At 54.0% G+C, this 16,500-nt stretch overlaps 2 protein-coding genes across 13 annotated transcripts in view; one reads left to right on the top strand and one right to left on the bottom strand.

Annotated features, from left to right (window-relative positions):
• SZT2 (SZT2 subunit of KICSTOR complex) overlaps positions 1 to 8,041 on the top strand; it is a 54,286-nt gene extending 46,245 nt beyond the window's left edge. For 7 of the 12 annotated variants that reach the window (XM_086841417.1, XM_086841420.1, XM_086841419.1 and 4 more), the window contains exons 64-72: positions 1,298 to 1,378; positions 1,790 to 1,864; positions 2,724 to 2,937; positions 3,205 to 3,388; positions 3,694 to 3,816; positions 4,056 to 4,557; positions 4,880 to 4,996; positions 5,099 to 5,167; positions 7,309 to 8,041. In XM_086841417.1, the coding sequence (XP_086697543.1) occupies positions 1,298 to 1,378; positions 1,790 to 1,864; positions 2,724 to 2,937; positions 3,205 to 3,388; positions 3,694 to 3,816; positions 4,056 to 4,557; positions 4,880 to 4,996; positions 5,099 to 5,167; positions 7,309 to 7,452 (1,509 nt within the window). In that variant the 3' untranslated portion in view covers positions 7,453 to 8,041. Of the gene's footprint in view, positions 1 to 31; positions 256 to 1,297; positions 1,379 to 1,520; positions 1,725 to 1,789; positions 1,865 to 2,723; positions 2,938 to 3,204; positions 3,389 to 3,554; positions 3,817 to 4,055; positions 4,558 to 4,879; positions 4,997 to 5,098; positions 5,168 to 7,308 lie in introns of those variants that run through there. The other 5 variants (XM_086841426.1, XM_086841427.1, XR_015273631.1 and 2 more) reach the window with 4 other exon arrangements.
• A 558-nt stretch (positions 8,042 to 8,599) lies between these two features.
• HYI (hydroxypyruvate isomerase (putative)) lies at positions 8,600 to 11,602 on the bottom strand. The gene is made up of 8 exons (XM_086841428.1): positions 11,392 to 11,602; positions 11,203 to 11,314; positions 9,956 to 10,070; positions 9,731 to 9,809; positions 9,499 to 9,548; positions 9,253 to 9,322; positions 8,924 to 9,058; positions 8,600 to 8,732 (listed from the first exon to the last, which is right to left on the bottom strand). The coding sequence occupies exons 1-8, from the start codon at positions 11,585 to 11,587 to the stop codon at positions 8,644 to 8,646; spliced, it is 846 nt and encodes a 281-aa protein (XP_086697554.1). The 5' UTR covers positions 11,588 to 11,602; the 3' UTR covers positions 8,600 to 8,643.
• Positions 11,603 to 16,500: the final 4,898 nt, after the last annotated feature.

Here is a 16,500-nt window from a genome sequence, read left to right on the forward strand (position 1 = left end):
TCAGGCTGTGGAGTGTGCCAGTTCTGGCTAGCTTTTAAAACTGTTTCAGGCAGAAGGGATGTGGGAGGGCAGAGAAAGCATCAAAGCCAGCCTGTCTAGACCAGCACCATCTTTGAGAGGTATGATGAGATGTCTTTGCCCTCCTGTATGTCTTCCTACAAGGGCCTCAGAGCCCTTTCCTGACATTTGGTGGAATTAGGGCAAATATTAAGACTGGTGACAACTTGGAAGGGCTCAGAAGAGGAACAAGATGACCTAGGGCAAGGATAGCTGCTTTGGGGTGAGATTCTGAAGGATTACTTGTCAGAGAACCTCCAGCATCCATGCTTAAGGGCAACTCTAGGGCAGAAGGATTTTTAGTTATAGTGAGATGAATATGGAAGTTAAAGAGGTTAGAAAAGATAAGCATGGAATGACTCTACTGTGAGAGCAGGCTGAGGTTCCTCATGTATAAAGAAGTGGCAGCTAGGGAGGAACAAGTTGGAACTCTACAATATTGCAGCTAACCTGGAAAGGGATTGACCCTTTCCTGTTTTATTCAATACAACACCTAGAGACCATCAAATGAAAGTATTTGGAGCCAGTTTGAAACTAAGGAGAGTGTTTCTTTGAGAAGCAGGTTTTGTGAACACATGAGTCTTGTGAATATGAGCTTACAAGACAGAATAAGTACATACCTGGAAGAGGAATCTGTTGGAGTCCCTATCTAACTACCCATGGCTTGTGGAATCACCCAGGGATGATGGGAGCACGTAGCATTTACTCACTCTTTTCTGACACTTAATTGGCACCTGCTTTTGGCTGATGTTACTGCAGGACTGTGGATAAGACAACACCTTGCAGATAAAATGAGAAGAGAGCAATCTGCTGAGCAAGTTAAGAGGGAGCAAATGAATTTGCTGTCAGCGAAATTCTGAATTGAGACAGGATGTCTCTGATAGCTGCTGTATCAGGCAGGCACAATGGTCTGAGGACACCACAGCAGGGAGTGAGGTTCCACTCACTCAAGGAACACTGTTGTTCCTTGGCTCACAGCGTCCCACACTCTGAGACACCCTGTCCTGAGCAAGCAGGAGGTGAAGGGATCCATGTGTCTGGTGTATTCTCTCAAAGGCTGTTTATTAGGTTTGTTAGGATTCTTCCCACTGTCAGCTCTGCCATATCTTCTCTCTTCTCTCCTGTGAGATTGCTCACTTGATGAGGCCCCTCTATTTCTGCCTCTGCTACAGACTCTTGTGGCAGCTTTGCACCTTTTGTGTGCCAGAGAGCCTCTTCAGCTTTGTCCTTCTCTTTACAGAGCACAAGCCCTGCTGTTGCCACCTACCATCTACAGAGAGCCCTTCCAGGTGGGATTGTGCTCATGGAGTTGGCATTCCAGGTAAGAAAGAACAAGAAACAGAGCATATCTCTCAGGGATCTTCAGGTACAGTCTTCAGAGGTGACAAAGGGAGTGATGAGGAGTGCAGCAGGGACATGTGATTTTTCATTCGTCTGTCCTGTTTCTTCCATGGTCCTGAAAGACTGGGATCAGCTGGAAAGGATTGTGCAGGTCTCAAAGCAGTAAGAGTTGCCTGGGGAAGGATAATGAAGAGCTCAGCACCAGTTAGGGTGCTCTGTGCTCAGCCACATGTTGGCTGGTCTGGCTTGTTTCAGACAAGGTAAGACAGAATGTGGGGTGAAAGTGTCTGGGCCCCGGCCCAAGCATGAAGTGTGAGGGCTGTGCTCCTTCCCTGGAGACCCCCAAGGCTGTGTTCTGCTCTGTTCACATGCTCTCTGCTCTCTCTTCCAGGGCTGTTATTTCTGTGTGAAGCAATATGCGCTGGAGTGCTCGCGCATCCCCATGGGCCAGTCTGTGAACTCTCAGGTAATGGCTTTGCAGGCACAGCTGGTGCTCCTCAGGGTCAGGGGATGCTTCATCTCTGGAACATAGTGGGCATTTCAGGCACAGCAAGTTCTAGAGAGCTCTGCTCCCTCCTCATGGAAAAGCAGAGCCTCGCAGAGCCTTCTGCAGCCACGTGCCCTCCATGGCACTGCTTGAGCAGAGCTGGATTGCAGCACAAGGAGGGGTGTAAGGCTTGACAAGAGGATGACTCTTGTCCTAGCTTGGGGAGCAAGACAGAGCAGACTGGGGAGGAATAGGAACAATTCTGGCAAAGATCCTTGCTCCAAGGAGAGTCAGTGCATGGCTCTCTCCTTCCCTTGGAATGAAGAAGGAAGTGAAATGGGAACAGGGATCTGTGAACATAATTCCTGCCCTTTGCTAGAAAAGAAGTTATTTTCTGCACCAGAAAGGTTCCTTTATACCTCTGTGCCGTGCTCTACAGCACTGTGAGGCTGCCTGCTCCCTTCTCCTCTGTAGGGTTAGGGTGTCTCCTGCCGGTTCCCAAGGGCACTGGGTGTCTGTGCAGAGGCTAGCCAGCCCCAGGCTGTCTGAGACAGGAAGCATGCATGACCATACTGTCCTTCCCAAGGGAGCTCTGTAGCAAGGCTGCATCTTAGATATGCCAGGGGTGTCTCTCCTAGAGCTTTCCAGGACTTTGTCTTCAGATTTACTGAGCCTTTCCTGGAAAGCTTGCACATGCACAGGGCAGTGATATGAGGCTGCATCCTGCTGTGATGCTGGGACAGCTGCACTGGCTGTGCCATGCCTTGTCAGCAGGGCTTTGCAGGAGGGTGTGAGGTGCCTGGTAAGACTCCTGCCTTGACTCTCTGTCCCTCCACAGCTGTCTATGCTCTTCACGGAGGAGTGTGACAAGGTGCGGGACCTCATGCACGTGCATTCCTTCAGCTACGACTTCCACTTGCGCATAGTCCACCAGTATCTGCTGGGCTCCCACATGACTCTCCGCCAAGGCTACCATCTCACCAGCTTCCTGGAGGATTTCATTGCCCATCACCCTGACATCCCCAAATTTGGCCGTAATCACGTTTTCCAAGGTATGTAGGTCAATATATGATCAGTCTGGGATTGATCACCAGCACATAACTTGGCAGAAGTCCTTTACAAATAAACCTTTGGAGTATTCAGGGATATGACAGGGTGAGGGTGATGGGAGGGGCTGAGCTCCAAGGAAAGTCCTTGTTGCCCTGTTGTGGAAGGGGCAGGTTGGTTGCTCTGTGTTCTGGAGTAAATGGGAAGACACTGCTGGGCCCAGGTAAGAGGCACAGAGTGTCACCTTTGATAGCAGTGTATTTTTCCACTAGGCACGCTGGCCCTGCCCACCAATATGATCACTGCACACCAGCTGTACAACTACATTGCTGACCATGCCAACACCTACCACATGAAACCCCTGCGCATGGCCCGGCCAGCCACGGGCAACGACAGCAAGAAGGGAGCACCAGGCACAGAGCAGAACGAATATGCACTGGTCTCTATTTGGAACAGGTGAGTGCATCTGCTGCAAGTTCTTGGAGCTGCTGGAGGTTGGTGGCAACCTGCCAGTACTGGGGACATTACCCCAAGGTGCTGGCAAAGCTGACTGTTCTATACAGTGCTAGACAGCAGTTCTGGCCAGTCCTTCTGAGATGGCCAACAGGGTGTATGTGTGCAGGTGCATTTGACATTTCCCGTGGCACTTCTGAGGAGTCCTGCTGTGTGGAATTCCCCATGTCCAACTGTTCTGTTGTGATCAAGAGCCCTGGAAGAACAAAGTGAGGCTTCCTTCATACTGATGTGCTTTTTTATCCCAGCTCGGGCTCCTATAAGGACTCTGAAGGTCTGCGTCATCATGATGACTTTGATGTGTCCCTCCTGGTTTGTCACAGTGCGGCACCATTTGAGGAGCAGAGTGAGGCAGAGAGACGCATGCTCCGGTGAGCATTGGGCACCACTGACAGAGCAAAGCTTCCTGGCTGGAGAGGAGGGCTCTGGGAGGGACAGGTTCTGTCTGGAATGGCATAGGCAGAGTTGTTGGTGTCTGGGGAGGATCACTGTGAGAACCTGGGCAGAGAAGCACCCTTTCTGGCAGGGATAGAGTGGCCTGTGGTGCATTTGCAGTGCAGCTGAGAGGGGAGCAGCCCTTCCCATGTCAACAGTGTCTCCTTGCTCCCAGGTTGCGTTTCTACGTCATCATGACAAGCCAGCGGGAGCTCTTTCCACGGCTCACGGCCGACATGCGACGCTTCAAGAAGCTGCCGCGCTTGCAGCGGGAAGTGCTGGAGCCTGTGGTAGGCCGGGCAGCGTGGGAGGCAGCGGAGCCGGAGCCGAGCCTGGACCGGCAGCCATCGGCAGAGCGGGAGCTGTGGCAGGACGTGGAGGACAGCAGCGAGTTCTACGCGGGGGGCACGCAGGTCAAACTGGGGCCAGGGCTCTTCTACACTTCTCCACTCTTCCCCTTGCTGGCCTCGGAGGTGGCCTCAGCCCAGAAGCAGCTCAGCAGCATGGTGCAGCTGGCCAAGTGCCACTGCCGCAGGGACAACCTCTGGAAGCGCCTCTTCCTTCTGGAGCCTCTGGCTTCTGACAAGCTGAAGCTGGGCAAGCTCTCGCTGGTGGAGCTGGAGGAGCTGCTCGATGCCGTGCATGGGAAATCCATCGCAGATGTCGACCCCCAGCTGGTGAGCAGCAGGGATGGGGGCACAGTGCACAGCAGCTGCTATTCTGCTCTGGGGGTGGGGTGAGGTGCCAGGTGAAGGGGCCTGCAATGCACATCTCTTTGTGCTTGCTGGGAAGGTAGAGGCAGGAACACAGCTCCTAGCTGGCACGGGAAGGGGAAGACTGCATTGATCTGTCTATAGAGAGTGAACAGCCCTCAGTCAGCATCCTCAGTGGGCTGGGAGGGTTGCATCTGTTTTGGGGTCTGAAGGCTGCTGTAGCATTATGGCTGCTGGTGCCATGGCTAGAGGGAGGCTGAAGATCAGGCCTTTTCTATGTCTTCAGGAATGCTTCCTCACCATGACAGTCTCCTGGTACCAGAGCCTCATCAAGGTGCTGTTGAGCCGCTTTCCCCAGAGCTGTCGGCACTTCCACAATGCCGAAACTGGCACCCAGTATCTGGTAAGACATAGCCCATTGTCCACCTGCAGCCTCTGTCCCTGTGTCCCTGTCCTGGGTTCTGTACTGGCTCCTTTCTAACATGCTCTATGACTCTCCTGACAGGTTGTGCTCAACCAGAAGTTCACAGATTGCTTTGTTCTTGTGTTTCTTGATTCTCATTCAGGAAAAACGGTGAGTCCTTGGCAACAGAACAACAGCTATGTTGGCTCAGGCCAGGAATCTGTCTAGATTGATCCAGGTGGCCAAGGGCAGGTGTGCATGAGAACATGACCAGGTCAAGAAGCCTGTAATGCTTCTCCAAAATACTGTCCCAGCATCTGAAAACCTGTAGCTTAGGCCCATCCTCAGCTAGAAATGGCCTTTGCATTTATTTAATAGCCCTTCCACAGCTTTATTTCCTTTTGTTAATTTCTGGCATCCATGATTTCCCCTGACTTGCAGCTCCATGAGGCAGTTGCAGTCTAGGTGAAGAAGTTCCTTGGCTTATTTTTGAAGTTCTTGCTGTTCTTTCCATGTGATACCCCCTTTGTTCTTGTATTAGAAAACAGTGAGCACTTGATCCTCTTTTCCTTCACAGGATTGCTTTTGGATCATTTTCTTAGCTGTCTCTGTATCCAGGCTAAGCAGTCCTTCTGTATTCAGTCCAAAGCCAGATCACACTGGGTCTGGCTGGGAAGGGTCACCAGTGCTGTGGGCTGCTCCTACCTGAGCAGAAAGGAAGGGGACCTGCACTGTCAGGGTCCCAGCAAACCTGCAAGGGCCTTTGCCTTCACTGAACCAGGGTACAGGATGGGTCACAGGGAATGCAGCTCCATGTGAGAGCAGGGGATCTACAGGAGCATTCAGTCCACAACAAGGCTTCTGCAGAGACTGCAGAGTAACTGATGTTGTATAAAATAAATCATGCTCCATCTGAAAAGCAGGTAGGGGAGACAAAAGAGGCAGTGCTTGTTGGAAGGCTGCTCAGTGCTTCCTGCCACCTGATGGTCATAGTGTCACCTTGTGGTCATTGATATAATAAAGCCAGACCCTCCATTCCTTCTCCCAGTGACTCTCATTTTTTAATAGAAACCCTTTGTTTTCATAATATTGTATTTTGTGCTTAGCATTCATCCCATTCTTGTGGCCTCTCAAAACTCTCTCAGGGTTGTTTTGTTTGTTTGTTGGTTTGGTTTGGTTTTGGTTTTTTTTGCATTATCCCAATCCTCTTTTGTATTAGTGCCTCAAATTTTATCAGCATACTCCTCATCTTTGTACTAGACAATTGTTAAAGTACTAGGGAATGTGAGCCCCAAAGCCTGTCCTGAAGGAGCTCTATCTGTAACCTCTCTCCATTTCCCTTTTCAGTGCTGCCATGTTCTCCCTTTATAATTTTTGAGTTAATTCCTATCTTTTCAGCTTACCTAAATTTCCCCTGTGACACTACATCAAATCCTTCCTGAATCTCAGATAAGATGTACCATGATTCCATTGTCTAGAAATACTACTTTATCAAAGAGAATTTTAGCATTAGCACATCATTTTGGTAACACTGAGCTGCATTTCCCTCATGGTTCTGTCTCCCCCAGTCTGCTCTGAAGCCTTGCATGCTGCTGGAGTTGGGCTCACAAATAATTTCCTTTCCCCTCTTAAATGATGGTGGTACATTCACTGTTTTGTACTCACACAACTCTTCTCATGACTTTACCAGTTTGTAAGGGACCCTGGCTAGTGGATGTGCTGTATTTCAATTCTGGAGAACTCCTGTCCCTGTGTCTTGCCTCCATGATGCTGATCTGAGTGCACTGAGTCACATTTTCATTCTGCTTCAGCTTCTGCAACCTCTGCTGCTCCCTTCTCCCCTCTGCCTTTGCCCTGCCTTTTCAATACAGTTGCTAGTCCGAGCGGAGCAGGCAGCATTTATTTTTAGGATTGCGGTTATTACATTTAATCTCCTCCCCTTCCCCATTTGTTGCACTCCTACTCTTTCCCTTAGAAGAAGAATTTTCCCTCTAATTTCCCTAGAAGCTCCTGGTACTGTGGAGGCAGTAGGATCCCCTCCTCTCCTTTGGTTGCTGCCAGGATTGGCGTAACTGCAGATGCATAAAAGCTGGAACAGAGTGGGCAAGTCCTCACACTGAATTTCCAGCAGAAAAATTGGGAGGAGGCTCAAACATGCTGTCACAGGAAGAGCTAGCTTAGTGCCATGGGCATTTTGGGACTACTCCCAGTATTTGCCTAACACTGCCAAAAAAGTGTCCACACACCTGGGCTAGGGACTGCACAGCGCTTGTCTGCATCCTGTCCCCTGACCCTCTCCTCCCTCTTGGCAGAGCCTCACCGTGGTTTTCCGGGAGCCATTCCCAGTGCAGCCCCAGAACAGCGAGAGTCCTCTGCCACAGCTTGTGTCCACGTACCATCACCTGGAGTCAGTCATCAACACCGCCTGCTTCAACCTGTGGACAGGCCTGCTCTAGCACTGGCACCCACTTCCTGGAGCAGCGCGTATTCCGACTCGGCACGGCCATGCCATTGGTGACCATGGGGAGGAACAGGTCTCTGGGGGCACCTGTGCGTGGGCACTGCAGGCAGCACTGCCAGTGGCACACATGGCTACTGACCCAAGGAGCCTGGGGATGTGCACCTTATCGCTGGCTGGCTGGTACAGCCCTTGTGTGCTGTTTTCAGTGGGTTTGATACTGAATGGCCCTGAAGCAAACAGCAAGGGCAGGAACTTGGCTGCTGCAGCCTGGCTGAAGCAGAACAACTCTCAGGGACGTGGCTTTGGCATCCATAGGTGAGTTCTGCCTGCTGGGAAGGCACTGAGGAGCATGCACAGCACCATCTTCTGCCCAGGGTAGCACTGCACAGTGCTCTGCTTTAGGAGGAAAGACTCCTGACTGCAGGGCTGCCTGACTGGCAGTGAGGATAACTGCTTCTTTTGTTTTCCTTGGAAGAGCATGAATGGGATAGGAAAGGTGAACTGGATCACAGGAAGGTATTATAGAGGTGTACATTTGAGCCATTGTTCTATCTGTGAAATAAACTGAACCAGATCTCTGCTCAGTCGCTGTAGGCTGTGGAAAGCTGCCTGCAGAGGATCCAGAGCAGCCCTGGCTGCTCTGGAATCTTACACTTGCTCCAGAGCAGGAGCAGCAGGACAGTCAGCCTTGAGTATCCATTCACAGGCAGCTCCCAGCCTGTTACCTTGGATTGGACAGCCTGGAAGGGGACTGCTTGCTTCACTTGCAGCCCTGCTTCAGAGTCAGTGCTGGGTACTGGCAACAGCCTTGAGAATTTCAGTACCTAGAAGTCAAGAGTGTTCTTTCCACAACTTCAGGTACCAGCTGGAACACTCCCCTTAGTGGGGAGACTGGAAACCTCTCCCTGGACACCCCTGCAGCCTAGAAGTGAAAGTTTTCTGTGTACCTGAAGTCACCTACAGTGGTGCCTGAGCCATCACTAAATTGAACATGCTGCAGGTGGTACTTGTGTGGATGAGGGTCCAACAGTTTGGGCTGGCCCAGTAGAGCCTGGGGAAAGGAAATGACATAGATGCTCCTAACTTCATTCTAGGAAATCGTCCCACCCACCACACTCCCCTAGTCCTGAAGACACATGCTCTGTTAAGCCATTGCTTTGTCTTTTATTCTCATGGTTTTCTAGTTTTACTTGGCTGCCTTGCTGGTCCCACCATGCTGCAGCCCTCGGCTTTCCCAGTAGGATCGCAGCCAGCCCAAACCTTCCAGGGTGTCTCCTGCAGTGACAGACAACGTTTCCTGCTGCAGCTGGAGAAGCTGGAGCAGCTTCTGTTAAGGACAGAGCCCTCATTCCCAGGTCGGGATGACACCCACTCCCTGCACTCCCCAGGACCTGTTTGCACAGTACCCAGCCAGCTGCTCTGTGCTTGGACCTGCCCATGGGGCTCACACCTGCAGGCCTACTCACCCTTCGGAGCATATTCACACCCCACGTAGCCAGTGTAGCCAAGGGACTCCAGGAGCTCGAAGATGTAGGGGAAGTTCAGCTCCCCAGGGCTATCGGGCTCGTGCCGCCCTGGTACCTGTGCAATCTGGATATGACCTAGGGAGGGAAGGGAAGGGGCCATGCCCAAGGCAGCTCTGCCTACAGCCTTCTTTAGCTATGAGACAAGACCCAAGAGCAGCCCCACACCCCCAGCCAGCTGCAGCAGAGCCTGGAGCAGGAGGGCCCTCTCTCAAAGCCACTCCTGCCCAGTGGCTGCAGTGGAGTTGGTCTGGGAGGGCACAGGGTGTTACCGATGAGTGGGAAGTACATCTCCAGATTGCGTGACAAATTGCCATCCATGATCTGGCAGTGAAAAAGGTCCTGGGGGCAAGAGAGGAAAATGGAGGGTGCAGCTGCTCAGCAGTGAGCAGTTAAGGACAGCTGTGCTATGGTCCCTGTCCAATGTCCCCGAGAAGGGATATTAAGCCCATGGCCACCAGAACAGTTTTGTGGACCTGTGAGAGTTCCCCTCACAGAGAGCTTCAATGCTGACTCACCAGCTGCAGCTTCAGGTTGGGCCGTCCCACTTTCTCCAGGATGGCAGCAGCTAAGGGGGCAAGAAATGAGAAACCATTACCCCCAGCGTGGAAGGGTTTGCAGAGAAGCCCCAGGACCCCCTTTATGAACTGTGCTCCCTCAGCATCTCTGTCCTGGTGAGGCAACCTCCTGCCTTTCAGACTTCGGAGATCCTTCTCCTCCTCTGACGGAGACTCTTGGTGTCTGCCTTACCTTGGTGTGGCGTGTTCAGATAGTAGCGAGGGTCAGTGATGCGGTTGTTAATAGGCTCCAGCAGTCCAATCATGTTTTCCTGTAACACAGCAATGTCACCCTGCGGAGCATCCTGACATCTCTGCAGCAGGAAGCATAACTTCCCCATGCCATGCTGGTGAGGTATTCCCCATCTTGGGTATCCTAAGAGCTTCACACACAAAGCAAGACCCATTCCCCACCTACCTGGGACAGGAGGTCAGCAGCGTATCTGAGATTCTCAATGAAGGTGGTTTCCATCTCACCTACCACTGCAGCCCGGTCTGTGCCCAGGGGAACCCGCCCAGCCATCACATGAATCCTACAGGCACAGAGAGATAATCACAGGCAGCACCTGCAGGCTGCTGGCCTGATCTAATACATCTTCCTCTGCTGATGGAAAAGGGGGCCAGGCCGGGGGAGCAGACACAGAATGGGGCAAGAAGAGCCATCTCCTGCAGGAGGCACTACAGCAGCCAGCAAGCTGCCAACCAGGACACAAATATGCACCATCTCCCCTGAAAACACAGAGGGATGACTTTGAACCTTTGCCTGACAAATCACAGACCTTGCTTCTTCCCTCTTGTTAATTGCTTTCAGCTCTTTCACCCTGACACTGGAGCTTTCTTGGGCTCTTTCTTGTTGGGGGACCCCAATCCAGCATGTGGGCAACTGGAGTGCTGCTTCTTCCAGGGGCCTGCCATGCATGGTGTCACTGCTTGCTGGCTGTGAGCAGGGAGAGGACAGTGTCCCACACTGGACTGCCCTGCCATGAAGAGCTCAAGCGCCAGGCCACCTTCAGCCACCATTGGGGGAAGGTGAATGGTAGAAATAAAAACCTTTTCAATGTGCCTGTACCAGTGTGCAGATGGTGCTGCACAGCCTTTGGCCTGCCTAGCCCATGCCCTCCACAGGGCTTTGGACTGAGTTGCAACATGAAAGAATGGTGCAAAGTAAGTGGAATAAAAGGGCCCTGTTGGTTTTCTGAAGGGAGCTGTGCCAGGCTAATTGCATCTTTTACGGTGTCTCTGCTGTGCTGGAGTCAGCATGGCCCTCAATAAAGCAACTGTTGTGGTGTCCTGGTGGAAACGACCGGTGCAGTCGGGGAGGAAAAAGGGAGGATTATCCTGGGGGACTGTTGTGTGGGGGTGGGAACAAGAGCCTCTACTGCGAAGGGCAGGGTCAAGCTCGTGCCTGGCAGCTCTGGGTCCGCCCCCAGCGAACAGGCCGAGAGCGCGGCCCCGCTCAGCGGGGTCTGCCCGGAGCTGGCTCCGGCCCAACGCAGCCGAGCAGGAGATGCTGCCCGGGAGAGGCTCCGTGACGGCGGCGGGAGGCACCGCAGGACAAAGGGCAGGCTCCGCTCGGGGGCAGCGCTGGGGCAGGAGGGCAGCAGAGGAAGCGCCCCCGGCAGCCGCGGGGCCGGGGCCGGAGCGGGGGTCCCGCCTCGCACCTACCTGGGGCAGCCCACAGCCCTGGCGTAGTGCACGGCCGCCTCCAGGCCCTGCCGGAAAGCTGCCTGCCGCCCGGGCACGGCCGCCAGCCCCAGCTCGCCCGCCTCCTGGTCCCCTGGGAGAGAGCGGCAGGGTCGGCGGAGGGTGCTCGCTACCCCACGTACATGGGGGAGCAGCGGGACGCGGCCGTACCGGGGGGGGTGTTGAGGAGCGCGATCCGCACCCGCGCCCGCTCCGCCGCGGCCCGCAGCTCCTGGGCCGGACAGCCCGCCGGCCAAGCCGCCTCCACCGCTCCGAACCCGGCGGCGGCCGCCGCTTCCAGCCGCGCCGGCAGCGCCGGGAGCTCCGGGAAGAGCCACGAGAGGTTGGCGGAGAAGCGCAGCGCCATGGCGGGCGGGGCGGGCCGGGCCGGGGCGGTGCTCCCGCGGCCGCTCCAGGCACCGCCGCCCGCCCCGGCCCTCCCGCGGAGCGCAGCGAGCCCCCAGCGGCTGGGCCGGTGCTGGGCTCAGCCCTGCGGGCGTGCGGAGGGCTCCGGGACGTGCCCGCGGCCGTGGGTGAGCGGCCCCGTGACACGCGTGGGGCTCCCGGCTGCGCCAGAGGCTCTGCGGGACAGGGCCGCGCTGGGGGCGCGGGGCCGGAATCCGCTCTGGGAAACGGGGTTTTGCCAGGTGTTGGCCTGACACACGCAAAGCGCCCTCTTAATTGGTTTCCTGGGGAGCTTGTATCTGACAGCGCCTCATTATGCGAGAAACGCTCTCTCCTTTTGTCCCGTGCTCTGCATATCTTAGCATAAAATGTTCATCTCCACTCCTGCAGAGCCGTGGCTCGGGCGTGCAGGAGTGTGACCCCGGCGGTGGCCGCGGGCAGCCCCGCGCTCCCGCTCCCCATTCCCCGCGCTGTGTCCCCCGGCGCGCTCGCAGGCTGCACGGCTGGGGTGCGTGTCCTGTCCTGCCCGTGGCCGGGGGCTGTGCCGTGGCTGACAGAACGGGTACCGTGAGCCGTGCACATTTTGCAGTCCCTTGTGTTCAGTTTGTTCCTGGCGGCTCCTACTCCGTGCCGGGGGAGTTCTGCGTGGTCCGACTCCTCTGTCACTGCTGCAGCAGCCTTCTGCAGCCCCAGACAACTGCGACCCCCAGGAATTCGCTGTGCTTTGGGAGCCCAGCCTGGGCAGAGGCCAGCAGGTTTTTGGTGGGGGGTGAGGGCAGTGAAGCTACCCACTATGGAGTCTCAACTCAATTAAAGCTATTGATTAATCAATTAGAAGAGGCTTGACTCAATTTCTCAGTAATAATCCAAACTGTCAATTGCAGGGAGTGGCATCCATGTTCTCGGGATGCAAAGGGCCAAGAGATGAAAAGCCTCTCCACAGGATCCAGCACCAGTCCCCCTCCCCACCTGTGTTCCCAAGACCAGCGTATCCCCATGACAGCGATGCCCTGAGCCCCATCAGCCCTGCTGGGGTGTCCCAGTCAGCTCCCCAGTGTTGGGGCAGGCTTTGCTGAGTGATGTGACCTGGCTGGCTGCATGTGCACCCCCAGCTCTTCTCCTTACCCAGCACCCATGTCCCCAGGACACAGACTGATCTCTGCTGGCAGCTGCCATGCCAGGGGAGCGCTGCACCTTATACACATCCTGTGGCCTCACAGGACATGAACCTCTGTGGTGCACAGGGCTTGTCATCCTCTTCGGTCTTTTCCAGGAGGCACCTGAGTGCAGGTGGGTGGATGGCAGAGCTACACAGTCATTGGAATCCCTAGAAGGAGAGCTGGCACCTGCCTGGCCTGGGGCTGCAGCCTCACTGCATTCTTGCACCTCAGAAAGGCATTCACTGAGGCCATGCATCACACCAGAAGTCCTGGTTGCATCTCCAGCTGGAGCCCCAGCCCCTGGCAGGGTCAAAGCCCAGGAGTCAGTGTGTGGGAGCAGGAAAGCTTTGCTGGGTGGGGGTATCAGTGAATAAACACAGAAATGAGCCCCAGCATGTGGGTGACCTGAGCCACCAGATGGGAATCACAGAGCCCTCATGTAAACCTGCCCTGGGATGGCAGGCAGAACTGAGGGCTCTGTGCTGAAGCATTAATAGCATCTTTATGTCTCTGGTAATATATTGCATTGATTTTCTCATGTTATAACTGCGGTTCCTGCATTGCAGGCCAGTGTTTTGTCACTTTACCTTGACAGGACGCAGAGGATTTACTCCCTGCCGTGGCACACACAGCTCTGGAGCCGTGTCTCACGCTGATGCTGGGGCCTGTGCTCGGCAGCCTCTGTGTGAGGAGCTGGCACAATGAGCATGGGGTCAGATGGGCCCTGTATCCCCAAGGAAGATGAGGAGGGGCCAAGTGGGGCGCTGGAGAGGGAGGGTAGCTCTGAACCAGGCGTTTCTGCTGCTGCCCAGGAGGTTTATTAGCCTGAAGAAAACGTAGTTCCTGCACATTTTATTGTCGAGCTGACATTTTGTCGTGGACCCAGCTCTGGCCTCTGTGATGGCTGGGACGGGGAGATGGCAGTGCCTTGGGGTGCCCAACAGTGCCAACAGTACAAGACAAGCCAGGCCCCCACCCTGAGCCCACTGAAGTGGGGACACCAGTCCTCCCAGTATCCCATAAATCTCTCATCTCATTTTTCTGCAGGGAAGGTTTTATCTTTCTGCTTTATGAAACATGTTTTAATTTAAATTGACATTTCTGTATTTTAACTGCTTGTCCCAGGCTCCCAGGTGGCTTAGCTAGCACCCTGGGGGCCATGGGGGATGAAGTGCTGTGGGCTGAGATGGCTGGATGGCACCATCCCACTGACACTTACCCTACCCCCTCTGCATACCCCCAGATCTGCCCCATTCCCCCCCTGCACCCTGTGACTGTATGAAAGAATCCAGGGCTCAAGGTGGGAGGAGGCATCCCAGGCATCCCTTCTGCCCCAAAGCTTTCTTCTCTTCTCTAAAACACCCCAATATTTTGCAGCCATGTTTGGATTTTGGCTTTTATAGTGACTAAATTCTAGCCTCTTTATGTGTAGAAAAGGGCTGAGAAAAATAATCCACATATGACCCAGCATCTTGCGGAGGCAGCTGCAGGAGTTTTGCTTGTATTAAATATCATGATTTTTCACCAAAGACAGTTTTCCTTAAACCTACACCCTCAGGATGCAAAAGGGCCAAGAGATGAAAAGCCTCTCCACAGGATCCAGCACCAGCCCAGCCCTGCCTCCTCACCTGTGTTCCCAAGACCAGCGTATCCCCATGACAGCGATGCCCTGAGCCCCATCAGCCCTGCTGGGGTGTCCCTGCCAGCTCCCCAGTGTTGGGGCAGGCTTTGCTGAGTGATGTGACCTGGCTGGCTGCATGTGCACCCCCAGCTCTTCTCCTTACCCAGAATCCCACCTGAATTTCTTGGACCTCCTTGTTTCCGTGGCCATAGGCACCAGTGGTAGTTTGACTCAAGGACCTGGCACCAAAGAGAGGTGGCAGCCCCAGTGCCTGCTGGGGACTCCTTGGTGGGATTGTCACTCTGTCAGGTCCTCCTCTGCTTACCCTGGTCAGTGCATACTGTACAGAGTTAATTCATTAATTAGCGCCTTTCTGCTGCTGGGCCACCTGTTTTCTGCCACTGAAGTCTGCTGTGCCCTTCAGCCCCCTTTGCTTCTCAGTCCACTTTCACCTCCTAAAATGACTAAGCCACCTTCTGCTGCTAATGATGGAGTGCAGCAGGACTGTGCCACAGCTGGGACCTGCCCTGGTCCTGAGGAGTCCTTCCCTCCTGGACCCCCTTTCTCCTCTGCCTCTTCCTCTTCTTCATCTTTGCCGCCTTCTATTTCTTCTTCCTCCTCTGCTCCTTACCCTCCATCCCTCCACCCCCTCCATATTTCATCTCCTCCATTCCCCTGTCTCCATATCCCCCCTGTCCTTCTGTCCCCTCCATTTTTCTGGTTACAGGCACTACACAGCATATGGGAGATGCAGGGAAAGATGGCAGTCTCTCCCAAAGCTGTGACAAAGATTCCTGCAGGATGCCTTAATGAGCATGTTGTCCAGTTCAGGCTTCATTTTCTTGCAGCCTCCAAAAGCACATGGATATAGGAAAACCTATATACCAAGTTAGAGAAAACAGAACCCTAACCTTTTCCAGCTTATGTCTATTCTTCATCAAGAAGGATTGAACTGGGTGCAAACATGATATAAATCCCAGCAGAGCCAAGTTAAGGTCTGAGCACCCCAGCATCCCTGCAGCTCCCAGTAAGAGTGGGCTCTCCATCAGCTGGCCAGGATTTTCTTGTTATTCCAAGATTTCATAGGAAATTAATGAGGAGGCCAAATTCTCCTCCAGCTCTTGGAAGAGGCCAGGGCGGGCGGTGCCTAGGCCCGCTGAGCTGGCAGATGTTGTTTAACATTCCCGGCAGTAATTAATAGATGGTTTCATCACTCTTGTACAATTCGAGCATGTCGTCCTGCTTCTCTACAAATACAGAGCAGAAATATTTGTTAAACGTGGCTGGTGTTTTCGCCTCATCATTAGTGCTCGAGCAGCTCCAGCCACACCAGGATTTATTGCTGTGCCAAAATTTCTTTTTGCCTCATGCTGCCACCATCCCTCCCTCCTCTGCTGGCCCCTCCTGTCAAGAGGCTCTCTTTATCACTTTTCCTCTGATTGATGCCCTGCTGGTTGCACCCTCTCCTTTACATCATGATTATGGATTCCTCCCTTTTCCATTCATTACATAGCAGGAGGCCAAACCATCTCCCTGACCAGGGGCACCCTGTGGAATTCAACCCAGAAAGGGCCTGCAGGGATCATTCCCATTACCCACCACCCATGGTGGGATGCAGGGGAAGGGCTCCCCTGGGGGTGCTTCACCCCACAGTGTCCAGGTGGGCTCGTGAGGCTGCCCCAAGCAATGACATATGCAGGGACACAGCCTGGGTTGGGCTAGGCATGGTGACATCAAGCTGTGGCTTGGGAGCAGGGTAGAGCTGCCTTGAGGGAGGTGGCAGCCCATTAGCCAGCATTGCTGGCACCTCAGGGAATCACTGCAGATACAAATTAATCGGAACCTCCCAGCTCATCATTAGTTATTAATAGTATGTAATAGTTAATAGCTATTAGCTATTAATAGGAGCCTGTCAGCTTGCCAATAGTTCATTCACAAACAAAAGCAAGTGGGTTCCCCCAGGAGTGCCCTGGCATTGGCATGGCACAGTGTCAGTCCCCATGCCCAGAGTGGGGACACAGTGGGGACACAGTGAACAGGCACTCAGCAGGGCTCCAGTGATAAGCTGACAAGGGAAAGCAGCGCTCAGGAATG

This window comes from Cyanistes caeruleus, chromosome 9, assembly GCF_971803275.1.
Source record: "Cyanistes caeruleus chromosome 9, bCyaCae1.hap1.1, whole genome shotgun sequence".
Taxonomy (NCBI): Eukaryota; Metazoa; Chordata; class Aves; order Passeriformes; family Paridae; genus Cyanistes; species Cyanistes caeruleus.

Excerpts from the sequence above, each read along its gene's own strand:
- HYI (XM_086841428.1), bottom strand. The coding sequence starts at position 11,587 with ATGGCGCTGCGCTTCTCCGCCAACCTCTCGTGGCTCTTCCCGGAGCTC. Across the intron at positions 10,071-11,202 it reads AGGGCTGTGGGCTGCCCCAG|GATTCATGTGATGGCTGGGC; the intron begins GTAGGTGCGAGG and ends CTGTGCCTGTAG. Across the intron at positions 9,810-9,955 it reads CTGCTGACCTCCTGTCCCAG|GAAAACATGATTGGACTGCT; the intron begins GTAGGTGGGGAA and ends GCTGTGTTACAG.